General features: G+C 37.8%; 1 protein-coding gene across 2 annotated transcripts in view; it reads left to right on the top strand.

Moving 5' to 3' along the window:
- The first annotated feature begins 5353 nt into the window (after positions 1-5353).
- LOC311068874 (NLR family CARD domain-containing protein 3-like) overlaps positions 5354-25724 on the top strand; it is a 33622-nt gene continuing 13251 nt past the window's right edge. Inside the window, exons 1-6 of one of the 2 annotated variants that reach the window (XM_084091644.1) lie at positions 5354-5543; positions 9047-9182; positions 9837-9959; positions 11051-12910; positions 20132-20305; positions 20411-20584. In XM_084091644.1, coding sequence (XP_083947770.1) covers positions 9067-9182; positions 9837-9959; positions 11051-12910; positions 20132-20305; positions 20411-20584 — 2447 coding nt within the window. In that variant the 5' untranslated portion in view covers positions 5354-5543; positions 9047-9066. Of the gene's footprint in view, positions 5544-9046; positions 9183-9836; positions 9960-11050; positions 12911-20131; positions 20306-20410; positions 20585-25724 lie in introns of those variants that run through there. The other variant, XM_084091645.1, reaches the window with a different exon arrangement.

Here is a 25724-nt window from a genome sequence, read left to right as displayed (position 1 = left end):
CATAAACATGTATTAGTCATTTAAGAGAAACGTAGATACATGCAGATTAATAATTGTAGCCTACAATTAAGAATAAAACATACAGAATAAATTTTTTAGGTCCTTGAAGGTAAAATATGTTCTTTTATGGTTTCCAAGTATAGTCACATACAGATTTGCTAGCTGTTTGTGTATATGTATATAGTAGTCAACATTTGAAGTGGATTAAAAAGTTCATCAAAGTTGTCCTAAGACAAGAATGGGTATTGTTAAAAATTAATGTATAACTTTGATGGAAGGTTTTGATCCACTTCATATGTTGACTATAGGCCTACTGTATATATTTATAAATACATAAACAAAAGAAACATCCTCTCACTTTCAACAGCTTTTATTTCCAGCAAATCTTAATATGTGTAAATACTTGAATGAACATAAAATGCTTCAACAACTGAGACAACAAGATAAAACACATTTCACAGACTTTTTTGACAAACAGAAATGGAGTTATGAGTCGCTGAACAAAGGGGGTCAATATCAATCCTCAAGTTCTCGAACACATCTCATACAGTGTGTGCAGAATTATTAGGCATGTTGCTTTTCTGAGAAAAAGCACACACACACACACACACACACACACACACAAAATATATATATATATATATATATATATATATATATATATTTCAGGCACATTTGACCAATTCCAAACCATATTAATCTTAATAACTACAATTCATTTTGTATTTAATAATTTGTAAGTGATATATAATTGATCATCAAGGCTGGAAATGAAAAACACCTTATATTCAGGTGTGCAGAATTATTAAGCATGTTTTCTTTTACAGATAAAATAAGCCAAAAAAGAGAGGTAAAGAATCCTAAAAATGCTGAAGTGTAGTAAAATACACAGAAGAGTGTAGAAAATAACACTGAAGATGTGGAAACAGGAAAATGTCCAAAAATGTCCCCTTAGGCCTGATCTAAATCTGTCCCAGGGCCCGGGGCCGTCTGTAAGAACTGATTTTCCTGCTAAGACAAAAGCTGAGATAAAACTCACCCTGTAATAAAGCAATAAAACGCACCCTGGACAGAAGATCGCACAGACAGAGCACACTGTCCTGTCCAAACTCTTCTCCTTCCTTATCTCTGCATCCCCCTCTCCCTCCTCTCTTCCTCTCCCCTGAGTCAGGTCACCAACAGTTCACTGAGAATGTCTATATATCACATATGATGTATCTTGTGAATCTATTGTTTTTCCTTTTCATGTTTGGCATCATTTTTAAGTGTCTCAGTGCGATTGGTAAATTGGTCTTAATTTCATTGCAGTCATTTGGATAATGAGAAAGATTGAGAACTTAGGAATCCTGTTCTCCTCTTTGGGTGATGTCTCTTTAAGATATCTCCCGAAACCAGGTGCTACCCCCTGGGGTATTGGTATAACGGTCCGGTCCGTGTATCATCTGATAATTTCATTTCCTATTTGGAATGGAATAACGAGAAATGAAAAGACGGATCGTTTATTTGTTTTTTCGTTTAGTTTAATAAACGGAAAATGAGATTTCGGCCCGACTTCTCAGCTTTCGTTTGTGGTTTACAAATCGGTTTATGGCTTTGATATTCCGTTTGCACATGTGAGCTGAAACGCCCCTTTCATCTGATTGGTCAAACCGCTTCGTCTTCGGTACAGCCAGAATAAGAGTCCGTACAGCACACTCAAATCCCACTTTAATAAGCTTTTGCACCACTCGCTGACATTTGATGCAGAAATATGTTGCTGGGAACACAATTAGTGCTGCTGCGAAGCTTCGCTTCTAATGTACGACACTTGAGAGATAGCAAGCCATAGGCTATGCTGACATGGAGTTTGGTGTTTTATGTATAGCCTATTTAAAATACAATGAAAATGTTTGATATAATATGGATAAAATTAAAATGATAACATAAACATAAAAACAATGATAAACATGACCGTGATAACATGTACATAAAATTTCCCACTCGCCTTTTAATGAGATCAGTAGATGTGTGTGTGTGTGTGTGTGTGTGTGTGTGTGACACCACGAGCTGCTGTGTACTCTTTCTAATTGAATGCAAGTATTATTTCTACAAACTGAGCTCATAACTCATAGGACTGACAATTAATAACAAGTGTATGTAAAAAAAAAAAAAAAACATACGTAATGTCACTCTCGTATGGTGTTTTTTAATATGTATTTGCATTTGTTATAATTTATATCTAATGTGATTTCTTAATTTCGCTCATGGAGATAGCACGGACAACGTGCCATGTTTTAGTGGAAGATTGCTGCCATCTACTGGAAAGCAAACACATTTTAAATTAAAATAACATGACATTTCAAGGACAGCCACTAGATGGCTGCAGCGCATCACTCACTGGCTCATCTGCCATTTCCACATATTGTAGGTATTCATCTTTTCACAAGTTTTCATTTAGATTTGTGTTTAGACATTATAAAATCATTATTTTAACAATAAAAAATAATCTTTGGTCAAAGTATCGTAAGTATCATTGTTTTTTACAATACAGTCAAACCCTGAACATGGTGTTGTATGTGTGTAGGCCTATATGTGTGTGTTTTTGTATTCGTTCTGCATTGTGGATGTTTTATGGTGTCGCCCCTTCATTTCTGTGTCTGCTCCGCATTGTAGCTGTTTTTTCTTTTTTGACAAAAAATTTAACTGAGAGCAATCCTATGAATGACTTTTGGGGGTGGGGTTGTTTGTGTTTTGGGTGAGTATTCCCCAATGTGAATGTGTTAACGTGTTGTTGCTCTCAAATCATGTTCAGTTTTGGTTGCATTGCATGCATTGTTGTGAAGATAAAATAACATTTTGCACATTACATTTTCCATTGTATTGACTGACTCACACATCTGCCTGCAGACACCCAGCTGTGCAGATTCATTTATAGATTTAACAACATTTAACCCAAGCCAGTGGTGACCAATCCAGCTTCTGGAGGGCCAAGTTTAGCTCCAGCCTATTCCAACACAATCCATCAGGAACACAAGCTGTAACTGGGGTGGTAGCCTTTCACAAGGTAAACCTAGAGTGCATATTATTATACCTTAAAGGCTACTAATAATAAAAAGGTACTTTTAAAGGTTATCATCCCAGTGATGGCTTTTGTTCCATTTGTTTTCTGAGAGTGTAGCCTGGATATTTCTAGTAACCCTGAAGACTTGCTTAGCTGGTTCAGGTGTGTTTACTGGGTTGAAGCTAAAGTTTGCGGGACATTGACCCTCCAGGACCAGGAAACCGCTGACATAGGCCCTTCACATTAATTGAATGTGATTTATCAACACCTAGTACATCTTAAAATATAGAGCTCATGACAAATGAAAACAACATAAAATAAAGTATTTTAGTTGTTAGAAAATACTACCAGAGCTTTGCTGGACAAACATTATATGCATAAAGCAGTGGGAATAAATAATACCTTGAAAGAAATTAGCAAATCTCAAAGAAACATCAACCAATTAAGCATGTAACAATAATAACATAAAAAGTGCTGTCTTATAATTTACAATGTTAAGAGGCTTGGTTTTAAATTGTATCCCACATATAAAATCTGTTAAATGTAATTTGTAGATTACTGTATTGGTTAATTAGCCTACTTAAAGCAGCATGATCTAATTCATTTTGAATTATTTGTTTAACACTGATTTTATTTTTGAACCACTGCAGAAACTCTCCTCAGATCACAATTCATTAATTGCTATTTGTATTGGATTGCATTTCTAATCCAAAGTAAACTATTAATAACATTTTTATAACCAGCGATTTACAGTGTATTCTAGCCTATAACTTTAACAGTACAGTTCCTATTCATATTTCAATTTAAGGCCTAACACTGTTACTCTCCAACCGTGATAATTTTGTCAGGTAGTCTATTCAGTATCCTACAAGTTCAATGGATTAAATTATCTTTTTAATCTCATTCTATTTGTGTGAACTGAGTACTCAACGCTTACAGTTATACTGTTACATGTCTAACTATTGTCACAATTATTTATTCAGGTTTATGCCTATTTTTTCACATCTTCATGGACACAACAATGATTTCCCTTGTGTGTTAATATTTTTCCTTGAAATAATGTATGGTTTTCTAAAAATGAAAACTGCTGCGTCTGTGAAGATGAGAGAAGCAAAGTGTGTGTGTGTTGTGCACACGCTACATTATGGCCAAGCATGCGCATATGAATAAAATAGCATCTGAATAACGCACCACTGACTTTAGACGAGGTTTCTCCTGGTCTGTGGCGGAATTGTTTTCTAAACCAGCAAAATAGCACCAGGGAACGTTTGCGCCGGATCACGCCTCCTCTTTTCGCTGAACCGCCCCCGGGAGCGCAAGTTCATTCCCTAATTTACCGACGTGCGTCTGTGGAGGGAAAAGTCCGCTGTGCGTCGGGTGAGAAATAGGAATGACACACGCGTCGCTGTACAAACTCTATTGCGCTGGGTGCGAGATAGGGGCCAAAGACACAAAGGTTAGACATGTTATCATGGTCATGTGTATTATGTTATTTTTGATAGCATAAAAAAAATAATGCTATGCCTATGCCTATGGCTTGCGATCTCGCAAGTGTTGTACATTAGAAACGAAGCTTCGCAGCAGCACTAATTGTGTTCCCAGCAACATATTTCTGCATCTCATTTTTCTACTTTCAATATTAAATAAAAAAACGACTGAACTAATGATACATGGATTCGGGAACTTATGGTTATGGTTATTTACATCTCCCTTTTCCAGGTACTTTGAATGAGTGTTTATGCTTTCGAGGTTTTTAAATAAGCTTGATATGTGGGAAGATGTTCTGTTTATGTTTTGTTGACATGTCCAGTGTTTTGCTAATTGCTAATGGGATATTGTTCAGCAGCTAGCTAAATTCGGTTGGTCAGTTGGTTGTTGGATGCATTTACATATAGCCTATAGCCTATATATTTTTTTTTTTTGTATTTTTCTTAATATATGTTGTTTGTATAATATAACCTATGTTGTTGTTTGTATATCTGGAGTTTGTAACAAAAATTATTTCCCCCTGGGATTATTAAAGTTTTTCTGATTCTGATTCTTTAACAAGTCTAATACTGTTGTGTATTTTCACAACAGAGATTTGACTTATTGTCCGTGTGTTCCGAGTGTGTTTTTATACTTTTCTAGTATCACTCATTTAAATGGGAAGCTTTTTATATATTGTATGTTATACCTTTTGTACCCTTCTGTCATTGTATTCATCGTTTTTATTGTTAATAAACAAACCACATCCAACCCCCGCACTTTAGAAAAGCTTGCTACGCCCTGCCCTCGCTCTCCCCTTTACAGAGTTAAACAGAGTAGCCAGATCGAGCTGAGTGACGCTATCAAGAAAGCTGCTGTACCATTTGCAGAATTAGCGAATTTTGCGCAATCGGTATCGCTCCTGCGCATGCGCGTTATGAGGAAACTCCTTCAAACTGAAAGTAGCCTAAAGGCTATGAAGAAATGCAAATTCACATTTCTAGGATTTAAAAACTTTCATAAATATCACATTACGGTAAGTTCATTTATCGGCTTCTGATATCATGTTCTGATATCATTATTGTACAATGTTTTCTGTTTGCGATCATAACTCAATCTGTAAGATTAGCCTTACGGTCATTATAGTTCATTAAGTTCTTCATCAGGATTATAATGATATCGAGCTCTAGAGTGTCTGCTTTTAGTTGAGATTAGTTTACAGATCTAAAAGAATATTTAAGATTCTTTTAGATCTGAAATATGTTTTTTCCTGGGTCAAAAATAGTCTTTGGTGGAGTCTGACAGACATGGTCATCCCCACACAGAGTAAAAGTAGCCTACCCACGTGATTTGCGAGCCCAAAAGGAACGCGCTGGTTTGTATATAGTTCGTGAATAATTTCTAGCCATTTCATTCTTAACCAGGGCTGGAAATGGGGGGTGGACGCGGGGGGACGGAGTATGGGGAGTGAATTTCGATGGGGGATGGCGTTCCAGTTGAAAAAAAAAAAAAGGTTATATAGCCTATAGGATATATATATATATATATATATATATATATATATATATATATATATATATATATATATATTTTTTTTTTTTTTTTTTTTTTTGTGGACATTGTAATGATTACTATATTTTATCTACATATAATAGCTACATAAACGTAGCACAATATATGATAATAAAAACTTTGAGGGATATTGATATTTATCAATGGCACTCTGTAAAATTGGCTGCTATGTCGTCTTTTGTTATTGGCCAATGCCTGCAGACTGCAGCCAATGGAAATGCTTCTCTATCAGTGCACGTCTTTCTTACTACTCACAGAACTTCAAAACAGACCGCTTGAGGTAAATAAATAATCTTACCTTAAAAATCGTTCTCATACTCAAATCGAGTTCTTCTAATTCTTCTGAGGTAAATCCAAGGTAAACAGCACAGCACATTGAGCACAAACACAGTCTTCCAAACTCGAGGAAAAACAGGAATACGGTAGCCTACTTGTTTTTGAGGTAATGAGTCCTTTAACAGCACGTGGATCATTTACATTGTCAATCGCTCGTGCGCGCGTGGGCGTGGTCACATTAGAGTTAATTAGCTCGGACTGGAGAAACTGTACATGTCGTTGCTTTCATACGGATTACTTAAACAGAGAATATTTGTTTTTTATATGGTTTACTTCATTTAAAAATGGAGACTTCAAGCTTTGTAAAGACACATGTTTCATGCCACAGTGACAAGCATTCGCGGAGTTACAGATCATTTTCTGTCGCATTTCAGAATGAACTTCACTTTGAGAGAGACGGGACAACGCATCATGTTTATTTATATTTTATTTGACAAAAAACACATCATACTACACAATGATAAATCAGATATATGTACAATATATGTGTACCATAACAATTTTCAGAAAAAAATAACATTACGACATTACGATACGAAATCAATTTCAATAGTAGGCCTACATTTAATTGGTCATTTGAGATCTATTAATATATTTTGTTAGTGCCGAGAATTTTCGAGTGAATAAATGCATAGATCCGCCAATATAGCTTGTGTAGCCTACTTTAATGGTTTAGTGGAAGAACTTCTGCCGAGTATGGCAGAGGTTCTGGGTTCTAACCTGCTCTTGTACAGTTTTTTTTAATGTTCATCAGTGGTTGTATATCAGTCAGGAACACGTTTGTGTGCACTTTGTTTTGTGATTTCACCGCAACGAATAGAGAGTCTCCGCAACGGCGATAGATTGAAGCATGCGTCCAAGTGAAGACTGTGCATGAGCCACAAGAGAGACAAATATTTATGTTTGTATTGATCATTGATGGAGCATTGATGGAGAACAATCTTTCACACAGATTATTTTCTGTGTGAAAATAAATCTTAAAAGTAGTTTGTTTGTTTGTTTGTTTAAAAAACATTATAAATGTATGAGGTGGCAAGGTGGTCTTTTAATCTACAGACACAGGGGGCAAAAGACACACAGTATTGATACAAATACTTAAGCTAAAATAATGTTTTTAATAATGTCTAAGTTAATGCTTGTTCAAAATAATTACTTTTGCAAAGTTGCACTATTTTCTGTTTATTTTCATTATTTTTGTTCAATAAATATACTGTCATAAAAATGTTCACTTTAAAAATATAGAAACAAAATGATTTTAAAAAGTAAAGATTCTGAAAGCATTAATAATAATCCAATAATCCAGTAATAATTTGATTGTATGGTGACGAATCAAGGATCAGAAAAACTTACACTTCATCAAAAGCGGTTGTTCAGAAAAGTGCTGAGCTGAATTTTTGTGCATCTTGTGGTTTAAAAGAGAATAAAGTCAAAGCTTTTGGAGAACAGAGTGAATTCGAAGCATTCGAAGGCCGATTGCATCACAGCGGCACGACAAAGTGGTTCAAACGTTGACATATTTTACCAAGATGTGATTTTATATAGTTTATTCTCTTTATTATGTACATAAATGTACCTCGGTGAACATATTTAGACAGATTGTGAACCCTGTTTTGTTTTCATGCAGTTGAATATAACTTTTAAAATAGTCCAGTACAAATGTTTCTGCCGCTCGTCAAAGGCAACTGTCACAGTTGCTGGGCGACAAGAACAGTCCTCCGTAGGCTAGACTAGCCCATTTAACAACGCTCAGTCCGACCTTCACGGCCTCTGATGCAGCCTCTGAAGTCTGATGCTGTGTTTGAAATCGCCCCCTATACCCTCATTCACTATTCCCTACATTACTCCACTAATATAGTCCACTTGAAGGAGTGAATGAAAACAAGTGAGTGAATTCGGACAGTGAGTGCGCTGGAAAGGCTGCAGCTTCTGCATAGTTTGTGCTTGCTGTTTAATAATGAATTGAAACGTAGCAAACTGGCAGCTCCAGTAGTAATGAAAAGATTTATCCTGAACTCTGTTATGGAAACTAGCATGTATAAACCATAAAAAAACAATGTAATAATAAATTAAAAAGAAATGTATACCTGCATGATATGAAGCTGGACCAGAGCGGTTCGGAAAATGGATGGATGATTGAAATTACCATCTCAATTCAGTAGGAATTCATTCAGCGCACGACTCTCACAGTGGATTATGGGTATTCTCTAGCCGTTAAGATTACATCAGTTGTACACCTGTAATTGCGGTGCATTGTGGGATTGAATGAGTGCACTCAATAACGTCCAGTATGGTTTCGGACACCACTACAAATGGCTGTCCACTCAAATAGTGCCCTATTCAAGGGTATGGGGGCGATTTCGGACACCGCCCGAGTCTTTCGAAGGATGCAGCATTTGAATTGGGACATAGCCCATGACATAATTAAGACTGAATCTGCTTCTTCCTCTACTTCTTCCTTTATTATACAGAATAGAATAAGGGAGAGCTACTGGTGTCACCTAGTGGTCAAGATGAACATAGCAAAATAGACAAAACAAAATATAATACAATAACCCTTGTGACAGGAGGTGACTGTTACAATGTTAATATAATGTGTTTTCATATAGTATATAATAATGTTTTCATATGCAGGGAAGAAATCAGTCTTTGAAATGAGTAAGAGTCAGAGATCTTCATCTCCAGAACCCAGCTGTGTGTCTCTGAAGAGCAATCAATCATTGCCTCATCCTCCTAAATTCAGTGATGGAACAGTGACCTCTAACCCCAGGTGAGACACTATCCGGTACTTGGCTGTGTTTAACTCCACTGTTAGACATACACTAACGAACTTCCCTAAGCACTTCCCCTCGGAGGAATCCCCAACACCATTTTGCAGTGCGTTAAACTTTGCCTAGTGGGCGAGGGAAGTGTATTTGGGCAGACCCTCAACCCCTCAATTTTGACCAAGGGAGCGAGTCTATTCAACATGTACACTTCAGGCAGATCCATAGACCAGATCGCCAGCAGATCACGCTTAATTTACTCCCACCCCATACAACTCTAGTGTATGATATTGGGGTGATTTTGACATTTAACCACATTTAATACTTGTAGCTACCTAGTTTATTGTATTGTTATCAATTTTGTTTGTGTAATTTTTTATATTTTCTCCAACAGCCCAAGCATACATACAGGACTATATAATAGTAAAACAAATTCATAAGGAAAGAAAACAAAACAAAAAATAATATAAAAATAAAAATAATAAATCAGCTCCATTGCAGATTCCAAGTGTCCACGTTAGCGAGGGAAGGTCATAAAAATTGGACTTAAACACAGCCCTGGTGACAATCGACTGACTCATACAACATCACTGATCATCTGAACTAATTATATTGTGTTAATTAGAATGTAAAGATGTGTATGAATTATTATATTTTAGTATCTCAAGGAGGGGGGGTCATAGATCTTCATCTCCAGAACCCAGCTGTGTGTCTATGAAGAGCAATCAATCATTGCCTCATCCTCCTAAATTCAATGATGAAGCAGTGACCTCTGACCCCAGGTGATTATCAACATATATTTGGTGATTTAACTGCTCTAGTGAAATAGTGTGAGACATTTATTTATAATAAAGACAGTGCACAGTGTCAATGTTTACTTATATAGCAATCAAAATCTAATGAACTGTACAGGCCTAAACAGAGACCAAATTCTTAACTTGAATTGCCAGGAAAGCAAATAAACTATAGACCTGCACATACCAGGAGTCTGTAAAACGTTTTGGTTACATATGTTACCCTCGTTCCCTGAAGGAGGAAACAGAGACATTACGTCGATGTCACCGATGTATTGGGATTTCGTCTGAGACACCAATCACCTTTGAGTGTAAACTAAATGAGCCAGTGAAATTTGGTGTGTTAGATTTGCATCTCACGCTCCGCCCTGCAGTGCAGGTGTAAATAAGGAAGCTTATGTAATGCACATTTGCTTTTTACTGAGGAGCAGAGCCAGTGAGCTGGCTGCCCAGCGGGCACAGCAATTGTGGCTACGAGACATAATGTCTCCATTCCCTCCTTCAGGGAAAGAGGGTTAGATATGTAAACGAGACGTTCCCTTTCATTTGGTCACGTTCGATGTTACGTCAAAGTCACCGACGTATTGGGATCCCTAATAAAGCGCCAATATTGCTGGCCCTTCCAGTGCCCTGCATAAGCCTAATAATCCCCCCGCAACACTTGGGGCGGAAGATGGAAGAGGACTTACGCAGAGAGTGTTGATAACTACTGTACTGCATGACCCACTCAGTAAGACTATTATATAACACTGGGAAAGCATGCCCTTCCTTAGCGGCAAAGGAACGCTGCAGAAGCGACATCCTGCCTATAAGAAGGTATCATGTGGAATAAATACATATGGGCTGGCCAATTAGGGCAGTGCAACATATGGAATGTCCACACGGGCTCACCATAGGGAGCCATACTTTGATACTACATATGCACTTTGATAATCTGTTTTCACTTTTTATGTAAATCTTCAGTTAATATCTTAATTAAAGGACCGTGAACTTTGCGTCTGTTTGGTGTGCGGATTCCCTTTTTTTAACATAAATTATTCACAAACAAGTTTTTATGTGTGTACTTTGTTACCAATTAGAGATGATCAGATTGGAGAAAAGGATTCTTCTCAACCAATGAATGATGAACTACAGAGAGTCAAAGACCGACACAAAACCAGCATGAAGAACAAGTATGAGAGATTATTTGAGGGACTGAAACTCCAAGAGAATGAAACCCTCCTGAACAGGATCTACACACAGCTCTACATCATAGAGGGAGAGAGAGGAGGAGTGAATGAAGAACATGAGGTTTTACAGATGGAGAAAACAGCCAGAACACGACACTCACAAGACACTCCAATCTACTGCAATGACATCTTTAAAGCCTCTCCTGAACCAGGACGCGAGGAGAAAGAGCAGATCAAGACTGTTCTCACTAAAGGCATCGCTGGAATCGGGAAAACCGTCTCTGTGCAGAAGTTCATTCTGGACTGGGCCGAGGGAAAAGACAATCAGGATGTAGATTTCATGTTTGTGCTTCCATTTCGAGAGCTGAACTTGATCCGAGATCATCAGTACAGTCTTCACAGACTTCTGCTGGACTTTCACCCTGAACTTCAAGATCTGGACTCAAAGATTTATGAGGAGTGTAAAGTTGTGTTCATCTTTGATGGTCTGGATGAAAGCAGAATCACTCTGATGTTTTCAGACGCTCAGGAAGTTTCTGATGTGACTGAGACTTCATCAGTGGGTGTGTTGATGTCAAAGCTCATTAAAGGAGATCTGCTTCCCTCGGCTCTCATCTGGATCACCTCCAGACCAGCAGCAGCCAATCAGATCCCCTCCAAATACATCCACCGTCTGACAGAGATTCAGGGATTCAATGAGCCTCAGAAGGAGGAATATTTCAGGAAGAGAATCAGTGACGAGCATCAAGCCAGCAGAATCATCTCTCACATCAGAAGAGCAAGAAGCCTCCACATCATGTGCCACATACCCGTCTTCTGCTGGATCTCCTCCACTGTGCTTCAGAAGCTCCTGGAAGAAGATCTGAGTGCAGAAATCCCTCAAACTCTGACTGAAATGTACATCCACTTCCTGCTGATTCAGATCAACATGAGGAATCAGAAGTATGAAGAGAGAGATCCAGAGAAACTCCTGCAGTCCAACAGAGGAGTGATTGTGAAACTTGCTGAAGTGGCTTTCCATCAGCTGATGAAGGGCAATGTGATGTTCTATGAGGAGGACCTGATTGAGAGCGGCATAGACGTCACTGACGCCTCAGTGTATTCTGGGATTTGCACTGAGATCTTTAAGGAGGAATCTGTAATTCATCAGAGGAAAGTCTACAGCTTCATTCATCTGAGCGTCCAAGAGTTTCTTGCTGCTTTCTATCAGTTTTACTGTTATTTAATGAAGAACATGGAACCACTCCAGTTTTTTCTGTATGAATTCAGATATAGCAGGTCTGATGAACTCTGTCTGTATGATCTACTTACATCAGCAGTACGTAAAGCCCTCAAGAGTGAGAATGGACGGCTGGATCTGTTCCTGCGGTTCCTGATGGGCGTCTCACTGGAGTCCAATCAGAGACTCTTACAGGATCTACTGACACACACAGAGAACAGCTCAGAGACCATCAGTGATACCACACATTACATTAAACATAAGATCAATGATGATGATGATATGTATCACCTCTCAGCTGATCAATCCATACATTTGTTCCTCTGTCTGCTGGAAATGAAAGATCAGACTCTGTCCAGAGAGATTCAGGAGTTTGTGAAATCAGACAAACACTCAGAAAATGAACTCTCTCCGTCTCAATGCTCAACAATTGCCTATATGGTTCAGATGTCAGAGGAGGCGCTGGATGAGCTGAACCCCATGAAATACAACACATCAGAAGAGGGTAGAAGAAGACTGATACCAGCTGTGATCAACTGCAGAAAAGCTCTGTGAGTGTTAATTATTAAATTACAAAGTCAAGATCTGCACACCGGAGAGCTCCCATTGAAATAAATTTTGAAATAAATTTTGTGAATGGGAGCTCTCCGGTGTGCGGATCTTGACTTTGTAATTTTGCATTCCCTATGAGATCCAGCACCCGCACCTGACTGGGATGTGCGTGATTTTATTGCTCCTTATGCTACTTAGTGTTAATTATTAACAAATGAAGAATCAGGTTTAATAATTAATCTAGCACCATTTGCTAAATGAGAGATTTTCTCCTAAATAACAAGCTTAGAGTCTTAAAGTGGTCATGACATGCTTTTTCCTTATTTTAAAGTGTTCGTTCGGGTTTACTTATAATGTTTGTAAAGTTTTTATTTATTTATTCAAAAACAGTTATATTTTCACAACATGATTTTTTTTCCAGTCTCAGTCTGACTCTTGTCAGTAAATGCCAGCTGTTGTGATTGTCTAACATCATTGCATCTTTCTCCTCATCAAGTCAAGTCACCTTTATTTATATAGCGCTTTTTACAATACAGATTGTATCAAAGCAGCTTCACAGTGATAACATAAAAATAATACAACAAAGTTTGTTTCTAGAAGAAAATTGTGCCATCGGCCACCTTAAGTAAGGCAGATCAATAATATTGTTGAATAATAAACGTTCCCAACTAAGCAAGCCAAAAGCCACAAGGAACCAAAACTCCATCAGGTTATAGAATGGAGAAAAAAAACCTTGGCAGAACCCAGGCTCAGTCGGGGGTCAGTTCTCCTCTGGCCAACGAGCGAACAGTGTATGATTATGATTCAGGCAGCGTTACTGGTCAGAAATCAGATTGGATCAGAACATTCAGAATATTATCCCGTTCCATCTGGTTGGAAGTCTGAGTCATCACGCCGGTATGAAGACGAATTTGTTGAGGATCAGTGCTGATAGCTATTGTGTTGATGAGGCCTTCACAAGGCTAATGAAGCTGGCACTTCAGGGATGGACGTGTCCAGGCGCAGGTCCACCATCTGATCTGGATACGGCCCGGATCCGGCTGACTTCAGTAAACTTCGGAATAAACAGAAAGACAGGTGTTCATCAGGTGTTATGGGAAGGGTCCCCGGTTCCAGCTGACCTAATCTATGCAGCCTAATAATCAATTAACTGATCTGAATAATAGAAATGTAATGTTCTATATGAATGCCAGGTAAAAGAGATGCGTTTTTAGTCTAGGTTTAAATTGACAGAGTGTGTCTGCTTCCCGGACAATGTTAGGAAGACTGTTCCAAAGTTTAGGTGCTAAATAGGAGAAGGATCTACACCCAGCAGTCGATTTTGATATTCTAGGTATTATCAACTGGCCAGAATTTTGATCGCAGTAGACGTGAAGGACTATAATGTGTTAAGAGCTCGCTCAAGCACTGCGGAGCTAAACCATTTAGTGCGTTGTAAGTAATCAGCAATATTTTAAAATTTATACGATGTTTAATAGGGAGCCAGTGAAGTGTTGACAGAACCGGGCTAATATGGTCATACTTCCTGGTTCTGGTAATTTTGGACCAGCTGTAGTTTGTTTATTAAGCGTGCAGGGCAACCACCCAGTAGAGCATTACAATAATCTAGCCTTGAGGTCATGAACGCATGAACTAACTGTTCCACATTTTTCATTGAAAGCACATGTCGTACTTTAGATATATTTTTAAAATGGAAGAATGCGGTTTTACAGATACTAGACACGTGACTTTCAAATGAAAGATTGGTATCAAAGAGCACACCCAGGTTCCTAACCGACGACGAAGACTTGACAGAGCAGCCATCAAGTGTTAGACAGTATTCTAGATTATTACGTGAGGACGTTTTTTGTCCAATAATTAGAATCTCTGTTTTTTCAGAATTAAGTAGTAGGAAATTACTAGTCATCCAATTTTTTATTCAGATATGCATTCCGTTCATTTTGTGAATTGGTGCGTTTAGTTGGGGTGCAAAGAAATATAGAGCTGAGAATCATCAGCATAACAGTGAAAACTAATTCCATGCTTCCTAATGATATCTCCCAAGGGTAGCATGTACAGAGTGAACAGCAACGGTCCTAGTACTGAGCCTTGTGGTACGCCATACTGAACTTGTGATCGATAAGACATCTCTTCATTTACTGCTACAAACTGATAACGGTCAGATAAGTATGATTTAAACCATTGTAGAGCAATTTCACTAATGCCAACATAATTTTCGAGTCTATTCAAAAGAATGTTGTGGTCGATGGTAACAAATGCAGCACTAAGATCCAGTAACACTAATAGAGAGATACAACCACGATCTGATGATAAGAGCAAATCATTATAGGAGAAGGATCTACACCCAGCATTCGATATTGATATTCTCGGTATTATCAACTGGCCAGAATTTTGATCGCAGTAGACGTGAAGGACTATAATGTGTTAAGAGCTCGCTCAAGCACTGCGGAGCTAAACCATTTAGTGCGTTGTAAGTAATCAGCAATATTTTAAAATTTATACGATGTTTAATAGGGAGCCAGTGAAGTGTTGACAGAACCGGGCTAATATGGTCATACTTCCTGGTTCTGGTAATTTTGGACCAGCTGTAGTTTGTTTATTAAGCGTGCAGGGCAACCACCCAGTAGAGCATTACAATAATCTAGCCTTGAGGTCATGAACGCATGAACTAACTGTTCCACATTTTTCATTGAAAGCACATGTCGTAATTTAGATATATTTTTAAAATGGAAGAATGCGGTTTTACAGATACTAGACACGTGACTTTCAAATGAAAGATTGGTATCAAAGAGCACACCCAGGTTCCTAACCGACGACGAAGACTTGACAGAGCAGCCATCAAGTGTTAGACAGTATTCTAGATTATTACGTGAGGACGTTTTTTGTCCAATAATTAGAATCTCTGTTTTTTCAGAATTAAGTAGTAGGAAATTACTAGTCATCCAATTTTTTATTCAGATATGCATTCCGTTCATTTTGTGAATTGGTGCGTTTAGTTGGGGTGCAAAGAAATATAGAGCTGAGAATCATCAGCATAACAGTGAAAACTAATTCCATGCTTCCTAATGATATCTCCCAAGGGTAGCATGTACAGAGTGAACAGCAACGGTCCTAGTACTGAGCCTTGTGGTACGCCATACTGAACTTGTGATCGATAAGACATCTCTTCATTTACTGCTACAAACTGATAACGGTCAGATAAGTATGATTTAAACCATTGTAGAGCAATTTCACTAATGCCAACATAATTTTCGAGTCTATTCAAAAGAATGTTGTGGTCGATGGTAACAAATGCAGCACTAAGATCCAGTAACACTAATAGAGAGATACAACCACGATCTGATGATAAGAGCAAATCATTATAGGAGAAGGATCTACACCCAGCATTCGATATTGATATTCTCGGTATTATCAGCTGACCAGAATTTTGAGATCGCAGTAGACGTGAGGGACTATAATGCGTTAAGAGCTCGCTCAAGTACTGCAGAGCTAAACCATTTAGTGCTTTGTAAGTAGTCAGCAATATCAGTATCATCCAAGTAGTCAGCAATATCATCTTATCATCCGCACTAGATCGGATGATAAGAGTAAATCATTTGTAACTCTAATGAGAGCAGTCTCAGTACTATGGTACGGTCTAAATCCTGACTGAAAATCCTTGCAGATACCATTTCTTTCTAAAAAGGAACATAGTTGTGAGGATACCGCCTACTATCTTTTACAGAAAAGGCAGATTCGAGATCGGCCTGTAATTTACTAATTCTGTAGGATCAAGTTGCGTTTTTTTAACAAGCGGTTTAATCATAGCCAGCTTAAAAGTTTTCGGTACGTATCCTAATGACAAAGATGAATTAATGATATTAAGAAGAGGATCTATGACCTCTGGAAGCATCTCTTTCAGTAGCTTAGTCGGTATAGGGTCTAACATTCATGTTGTCGATTTAGAAGATTTAACGAGTTAATTCTTCCTCTGCTATAGCAATGAATGAATGACATTTTTCCTTAGGGACACTACAGTGCACTCCCTGATGCGATACTGTAGTAGATGGTTGCATAGTTATAATTTTCTCCCTGATATTATCAATCTTGTAAGTAAAGAAGTTCATAAAGTCTTTGCTGATGTGCTGTTTGGAAACGTCCAGTGTTTTTAGCTTTATTTTTCGTTTATTTTTTTTATTTTTTTCATTATCTACATGGATATTAAAATCACCAACAAATAGGACTTTATCTGCAGCCAGTACTAACTCTGATAGAAAGTCAGCAAATTCTTTGATAATATCTGTATGGTGCCCTGGTGGCCTGTAGACAGCCCAAATGTTAAACTGGATTTATCACTTAGGCTAAATAACGTTACAGAAAGCACCGTCACTTCAAAATAATTATATTTGAAACTAGACTTCTTAGTAATTCTAAAAATATTACTATAAATTACAGCAACACCTCCCCCTTTGCCTTTCAGACGAGGTTCATGTTTATAACTGTAATCTTGCAGGGTGGCCTTATTTAAAGTAATGTAATCGTTTGGGTTTAGCCAAGTTTCTGTCAAACACAGCACATCTAGGTTATAGTCTAGTTAAAATCATATCATTAACAATAAGTGCTTTTGAAGTAAGGGATTGAATATTCAGCAACCCAAGCTTTATCATTTGTTTATAACAGTGTCTGTTACTGATTAAGAAGTAATGTAAAAAAAAAAAACAGTTATAACTGCATGAAGATGAATGGTAATACAAAATTCTTAGGTGTCCTTCAACTACTGTTAGAAACATTCCTACTGTGATTGTTTAGACTATCATACATCAGGAATCTATGAACAGTACAGTATCCGTAGCAGTACAGTTGTCAATGTGTAGGATTTGAGTAAATGGTCTTCCTATCCCTCCCCTCCCCTCTACCCCAGTCCGCCCCACAATCCTTATCAAGGTCAGCCCAGTCCCCATAGTAACAGATGAAAACAAAACTACTCTAGCCAATTCGAAGTGAATGTGGCGCGAGCCTTCTTAAGGAAGTAAGTACAAATAAACCAGTAACTTGGGTTACTTCCCCACACCTTCTGGTGGCCTGATGCTAACTCCTATCTGTGATCCCATAGCTTGGTAACTTACACAAAATTTTTAGGTAGTTTAGTGAAGAGAAGAAAATATAATTAGTTAGAGTGCCATAGTAATATAGTATCCATGGGCATACACACACACACACGCACGCACAAAACTATGCGTACACACACACGCGCACACACACACATACACAAATATAAACATATACACAGGCCCACATACCCATACATATACGTGTACCCATATACCCAATATCTATAGCTAAGAAGGAAAGCTTATCAGATTTTCCCCAGAGTGGGGATTCTGTATATAAAAAAAAAGAAAAAAAAAAGGGAGAAATAGTTTAAATATGTATGACCAAAAACTTAACTGAGTTGTAACTCAATAACAGTAACACATTGGATATCTTTCAATAACTATGAGCCATTTCCACACTTTAAAGAACTAGCTGAACAATTGTCAGGGCTCTATAAGATATCAGAAAAAAGAAAGAAAGAAAAAAAGGTAATGTTAACAGTGCAAACCTCGATCTGTATGAGGCGGGACATAACATTTTCCAATTATTCTTCTAATGAGAATGGCGGTTTTACAGTCAAATGGTGAGGCACCAGCTGTGTATGTGTATGAGTGTGTAACTCACGTGGATAGGTGACAGCTATTGTTGTGCTAGCTTTAGCCATAAAAGCTAACAAGCAAACACCAGTAACATAACCGCCTCTCTGAATATCTTGGTTCTCCGCATCAACCCGGCGATAAAGTCTCTCGGCCAGGGTCCCTCGGTCCCCTCAGGGACTCCGATGACCCGGATGTTGTGTCTCCTTGAACGCCCTTCTAGGTCTTCGCATTTCTCAGTTAGTTTTTCTACTTCAGAGTTCAGGCGGGTGACTTGACGTTGAAGTGCAGTGACATCGTCCGACTGGTGTGAGGCGGACTTCTCCATTTCTCCAATAGTGTTAGCATGCGAGGTTGTGGTTTTCTCCAGGTTCGTAATGGAAGTCTGCAGTTCTTCTTTAGTTGTAGCCAATTCTCCTCTCAGCACAGTGTACACCGTCTGTATACGGACATCAATAGTGGCGCGTTTGGTTTGGTGGGTTTGCCTCCTCACTCAGGTGGTCGGGCTCCACCACATCAGTTGAGTCTGAGGGTTGATCAAGGCCTGATTCTTGTTGGTCGTTCTTTTTGGATTTTCCCTTTTTTGACATCGTTCTCTCCTTTTAGATTTAGTTTCTCACTTGCTTGTATCTTTTTATGTCACTTCAAAGCACTTTTAGACGGATATACATGTGTTTAGTGTATTAATAAAATAAAAGTTACCAGAGCTGTGTAAAACACGTCTCACTCCTCCATTACTCAGCAGCGCCCCCCGAATATATATTTTATAATCCTTATCTGTATGTTTAAATATATATATATATATATATATATATATATATATATATATATATGAGTTTGTATACATTCTCGGATCCTGCTTTAAAGGTTTAGAGTATAGCAGCTTTTAATTTGTCAAGGATTTAACAACAGAAAGTGCATAGTCCACTCCATGACACTGTTTTTTATATTTAATTACGTAAAGCTACTTGCTTTAAAGCATCTACATCTGTTGTATAAAGTGCTATATAAATAAACTTGCCTTCACTGGAGTGCTGAATTGCAGAGCTTGTGCAAACATGTCCACATCGCTATGATCAGATTCTTTCTTACGCCTTTTTTCTCATATTTGTAATTTATGTTGTGTGTTTATTTTGTTGAGAGGAAAGCATGCAGTATATATTTACATGTTCTATTGAAACACCAATCTCAGCAGCGCGGATGGCATTGGGATGTTAAGTGAATTCTCGGATTCATTGTGTTTCCTGAGTATTGGATTTTAGCATTGGCTTATTTTGCAAACAACATGACTCTTGTCAATCTCCTTATAGTATCGCCAAACATAATATCGCAATATTCATGTGTATCAATATTTTCTTACACCCCTAGCAGCTATGCTAATTATTTTCCATTTGCTTTCCGTTTCCTAACTGTGGATGCTCATCGTGAGGTAACTAGAGATTATGCCAGCTCCAGTTTGGATCCAGACTCTTACAAAGAACTGTACATTTTTTACATTACTTTGACACAGTCACCAATTGTTTTAATTTTATGTTATTTAATCTTTTCTAGTCTTGCTGGCTGTAATCTCACTGATCGGTGTTGTGAGAGCTTGTCATCAGCCCTTCAATACTCAAACTGTGTCCTGAGAGAGCTGGACCTGAGTAACAATGACCTGCAGGATTCAGGAGTGAAGTTGCTCTCTGATGGACTGAAGAGACCAAACTGCCAGCTGCAGATATTGAGGTATTTAAGAACATATAAAAGATAATTTATAGACAGCTGGTCGTATTGTTGATGTGTATTTGTAGATGATCTGACTGTTGATATTTGTGTTCTGCTATTTTTAAGTCTTTCTGGCTGTAATCTCACTGGTCAGTGTTGTGAGAGTTTGTCATCAGCTCTTCAGTCCTCAAACTGTGTCCTGAGAGAGCTGGACCTGAGTAACAATGACCTGCAGGATTCAGGTGTGAAGCTGCTCTCTGATGGACTGAAGAGTTCAAACTGTCAGCTGCTGATACTGAGGTTTGATTTTCACATTCAGTTTAATTAATTTAGTTGAAATAAAAGGAAAGAAAACAAAGTAATGCCAATTCAATATTGTTTTTATATTGCTTTTCACAATCCAAGTGCTTTCCAACCTGCTTTACTGAAAATTGTGCCTTAATATCTTAAAGCCAGTGTGAGCAGAGTAGACCAGGTGAAAAAAAAACAAACATTGCAAGATGTTTAAGTTGTGGAGAAAAAAAACGTAGTAGCTGATCTTCTGACATCTCAACGTGCTAAATATGATCTAGCAACATAATGTGCTTGTGTGTGATAAAGCTTTACACTTAAAATAGGAAATTAAAGTAACAGAGATTGTTTTGGCTTTATAGCAGCTCTGGAATAAAGTTATTGTCAAGCTTAAGTTAGTTTTGATTGATTCACTTCTGTTGCAAATATCATTAGTTATTAACTTAGGGGCTTACACGACACCGCTCTGACAGAAAACCCTTAACGCGCTCCGGCCCGCTCATTCGCACAACAACAGTGTAATAAAAACCCAGGTATTTGTTTGAAACAGTAGCTAAATTAACGAAAAATAAAGTTTATTACACTACAACAGTGTAATAAAAACCCTAGGTATTTATTTGAAACAGTGGCCAAATTAATGAAAAATAAAGCTTCAACCCCAGACGTTTCCAAGCAGCACAACAGTAATGACTTTATGAACTTCTTTACTTACAAGATTGATAATATCAGGGAGAAAATTATAACTATGAAACCGTCTACTACAGTATCGCATCAGGCAGTGCATTGTAGTCTCCCTGAGGAAAAATTCGATTCATTCATTGCTATAAGAGAGGAAGAAATTTCTAAACTCGTTAAATCATCTAACAGAATTAGTCAATTAGTCAAAGCGATAAACAAATCTGTATTATACATTTTTAAGGCCAGACTAGTAATTTGTTGAGGTCAATTTGTAAGGAAAGACTACACGCCTGTGCACATATAAATTCAACCAAGAATACCTGTATAGCCTAAACACGTAATACGCATGTGCACGTCATCAGCGTTTTCACAGGTTCACCTTGGAACCTATTTCAAGGTTTGCGTTCTCGAGCCACCAGGCGCTGTTGTTGTGCGAATGAGTGGGCCGGAGCGCGTTAAGGGTTTTCTGTTAGAGCGGTGTCGTGTTAGCCCCTAAGTTAATAACTAATGATCTTTGCAACGGAAGTGAATCAATCAAAACGTCTCGGTTACGTATGGTAACCCTCGTTCCCTGAGTGAGGGAACAGAGACGTCATGTCGGTAGGAGTTACCAATGAATTGGGATCACGCTAGGGAGACCAATTGCCTTCGAGTGAAACTAAAACGAGCCAATGAAGATTGGCATGCGGGATTTGCATTCCACGCAATTCAAATTTTAATTGCATTCCAATTAAAATTGTAATTGTTGTTTATTTACATGTGAAAACTGTTTAATAAAATAGCAAAAAATATATTTACAAGGTAGATGTAAGCAACATCTTAATAGGTCAATATAAACCTTCTCATTAAGTTATTTATTATTGTTTTTTATTAGTGACTCATTTGGGGAGAGGATATATTCCAAAATTTTCTGAAAATACAGTATGAGAATTAACTGCATGGTTTCTAGAAATGTTTAGAAATGTTAGAAATGCATGCATTCAAAAAAAGTCCTCACATTCTTTCTTGTGGTACCCTCTCAGTGACACACCTGAATGAAAGGCTCATTATGCAGCTCATTATGCAGCTCATTATGCGGGTCATTGTCTTCTCAGGTGTGAATCAGAGCATCATTCATGATCATTCATGCCCCCACGCATATCACGCATACCAAACAAAAAGTGTCTTACAAAATTTAAATCAATGTATTGTTTTATGTGAATGATTAGGCAGGATGATTTTCAGATCATTTTGAAACAAAAACTTTAGGCGAAAACATCCATTAGTCAAAAGTCTTGTGGACACATATTTAGTATGTGTTTTGTGGCCTTATTTCAGAAACTTTAGTAAATACATTTTTACGTTTTTTCAATAACCATGCATAAACATTATTCTCTCAAAAATACAAACATGTACATACATGTTGCTCACATATTATGGTAGCCCTGTTTGTGCTAAATAGAGTGTAATTACACCTTTGCCATTAATATGTTTATAAGCAACTGAAAAAAGCACAAATATCAGGGCATGTCAAAACATCTCAAGGACCCCAAAAACACCTTAGACCCCAGAGGGTTAAGGGCCCTATTTTAACAATCTAAGCACATGGTCTAAAGCGCACGGCACAAGTTCACTTAGGGCGTGTCCGAATCCACTTTTGCTAGTTTAACGATGGGAAAAATGGTCGGCGCGCCAGGCGCATGGTCTAAAACGGTTGTCCCTATTCTCTTCATGAGTAAAGGGTGTGTTTTGGGATTTACGTGTGTTAAACCAGATTCAAATGTGTTAAATCAGAGTCTCATCTTTACGTACACAATAATAATCTTTTACATTGTAATCCTTTTATTTTAAATATTTGGCATGTTTGTGTGCTGCTGTGCATCCCTGTGTGTTTAATAAGCAGAGTGTTTGCACGTTGTGGACCTGCCTATAGGCGCACATTACTAACGCGCTCATTAAATAACAAAAAAATATTGCGCCATTGACTTTAGACCAGGCTTCTTTTGGTCAATGGCGCCTCAATGGGAGATGAGACTCTAACCAATGGTCTATTTCTGTTGCCTCAAAACAGCAACGCGCCAACAATGCGCCAGAACACACCTCGTTTTCAGACCAGCATGCCCATGAGCGCAAATGCATTTGCTATTTAAACAACGTGGCGCAGGACTTGAAAATGATAACTGTGTCGGACTGAAACTATCAAAAAACACTTGCGTCGCGCTTGGCGCTGCATTGCGCCGGGTGTAAGATAGGGCCCTAATTCTCTTTATATGTCTCACTTAAACAAAAACCTTTTTCATATTTCTCTACTAACCACATCACAATGTACTTTTCAAATATAAGCAATAACATATATTATAAAATGTGTATATAATGAATGTGTATATAATTCTAATAATGAAATATATTAGCAGTAATTTAATAATAAACACACTTCAGATTTGTAATCTTACATGCAGTCCTCCAACGGTTCACATTTACATTTCGATGAATGATCTCTGTGTTTCACTGTGATATTTCATTTGTTGAGGTTTTAAATGGGCTTTGATTCATCTACTGATAAAGCGTGTGTGAGTGTGTTCTAATCAGCTCTGATGTTTTTGATCAGTGTTTAGAAAATCGCTCTTATAATGTCTAATGAAATAAATGCTGATGCAAATAGCTGTATAGCAAATAGCTCATTATTTTCTATTATAAGCTCATTGTTTCACTATCTCTGAAACTCTGTTACATATGTAATATAATTTTATATAATTTAATTATCTTTATTTCTATTATAAAGAAAGCCCTAACCAGTATTTAAGATAAATGAAGTATGAAGATAAATCAGTATGAATATAATTGCAGAAGTTGTGCAGTAAATGACTCACATTAGAGGTTATGTAAGGTGTCATGTGATCAGTTCTCTTTCTACATTTATTTCTGTGCTTCTGAGTTATATGATGGGAGGATAAAAGAGCAGAGCAGTGTATTGTTGTGTAGAAAAGAGAATTGCATGTGAAGCTGTATCAGATCCTGTTCAATTCAAATCACATTTATTTGTGTAGAACTTTTCACAATACATATAATTTCAAAGCAGCTTTACAGTAAATGCATGTCTACATTATAAATTAGAGTGATATGTTATCATACATGGCTATGTCTTGTATTTCAGAAATGTATTTCAGAAATGTATTTCAGAAATGTACATATAAAAATCATGCAGTTAGCTAACAATGTATAATTTAATGCAGAAACAATGAGTTCATTGAAGTAATTATTACAAGCTGTGGACATTACTTACATTAAATACAATATATGGAAAATTTAGCATTGAAGTTCAGCTCCAGCCTTGTATCCCGCCTTGTGTTGTTGAAGGATATCTATAAACTACAGCAGCCAGACAGCGAGAGGCACATCACTGACTGCTGCCTGCATTTCTCTAGTCAAAAGGTGAATTGTTGGCATCTCTTCCCTGATTGCTCCCGTCTGCCTTGCTGCTGATCGATTGCTCCTGTCTGCCTTGCTGCTGGTTTGCATCTGTCATTCCTCTTATCATTCCTTTTTGTTTATATTGCTAAATATAACTTACTCATCAACATATATTAGATATAGACTAATATTGCCTATCACATTAATCTGACATCGCTAGCACAATACGCTAGTAGCTCGCTAGCCTGTTAACCTGCCATTCATGCTTGCCTTCTTTCTTTTTTTTTCCCTAGTTATTGGCGATTCTATTACACGAAACATGAAAATAGAGACACCAGCCACCATAGTCACATGTTTATGCGGGAGCCAGAGCGCCTGACATCAAAGCAAATTTAAAAGTGCTGGCTAATGCTAATCGTAAATTCTCTACGATTATTATTCACCTCGGCACTAATAATGTTCGACTTCACCAGTCTGAGATCACTAAAATTAACGTTAAAGAGATGTGTGAACTCGCAAGTATGATGTCAGGCACTGTAATTTGCTCTGGCACCCTTCCTGTTCGCCGGAGTGATAAGATACTCAGTAGACTGTCCTCACTCAATGGCTGGCTGTCTAAGTGGTGTCCGCAAAATGATATATAATTCATAGACAATTGGAAAAGTTTTTGGGGCAGACCTGACCTGTTGAAAAGAGATGGTATTCATCCCTCCTGGGATGGAGCTGCTATTCTCTCTAGTAATATGGCACATATGGCACGGTCTTAGAGCTCAAACATGACGATTTGGGGCTCAGGTCAGGAAGCAGACACACTGGCTAAACCGGCCGTCTGCTAGCTGTCTCACGTCACTGAGGCCAGATAAATCCCATCACATAGAGCCTCTTTCACCTAAATATCATCATATAGAGACTGTGTCTAGGGTTGCAAAGGGGCTGAACATTTCTGGTAAATTTCCTGAAAATTTCTAAAAGTTTCTGAAAATTTCCAAATAATCCTGAAAAGTTTCTGAAAATTCTGGAAACTTTGCAACCCTACCTGTGTCAGTTCCCCAAATTAGGAAATACAAAAAACTCCCAAATT

The sequence above is a fragment of the Abramis brama genome, assembly GCF_963993115.1.
Source record: "Abramis brama genome assembly, chromosome: 18".
In the NCBI taxonomy this organism is placed as follows: Eukaryota; Metazoa; Chordata; class Actinopteri; order Cypriniformes; family Leuciscidae; genus Abramis; species Abramis brama.
The sequence above is the reverse complement of the archived record's forward strand: the minus strand, read 5'-3'. Positions and strand labels throughout refer to the sequence as shown.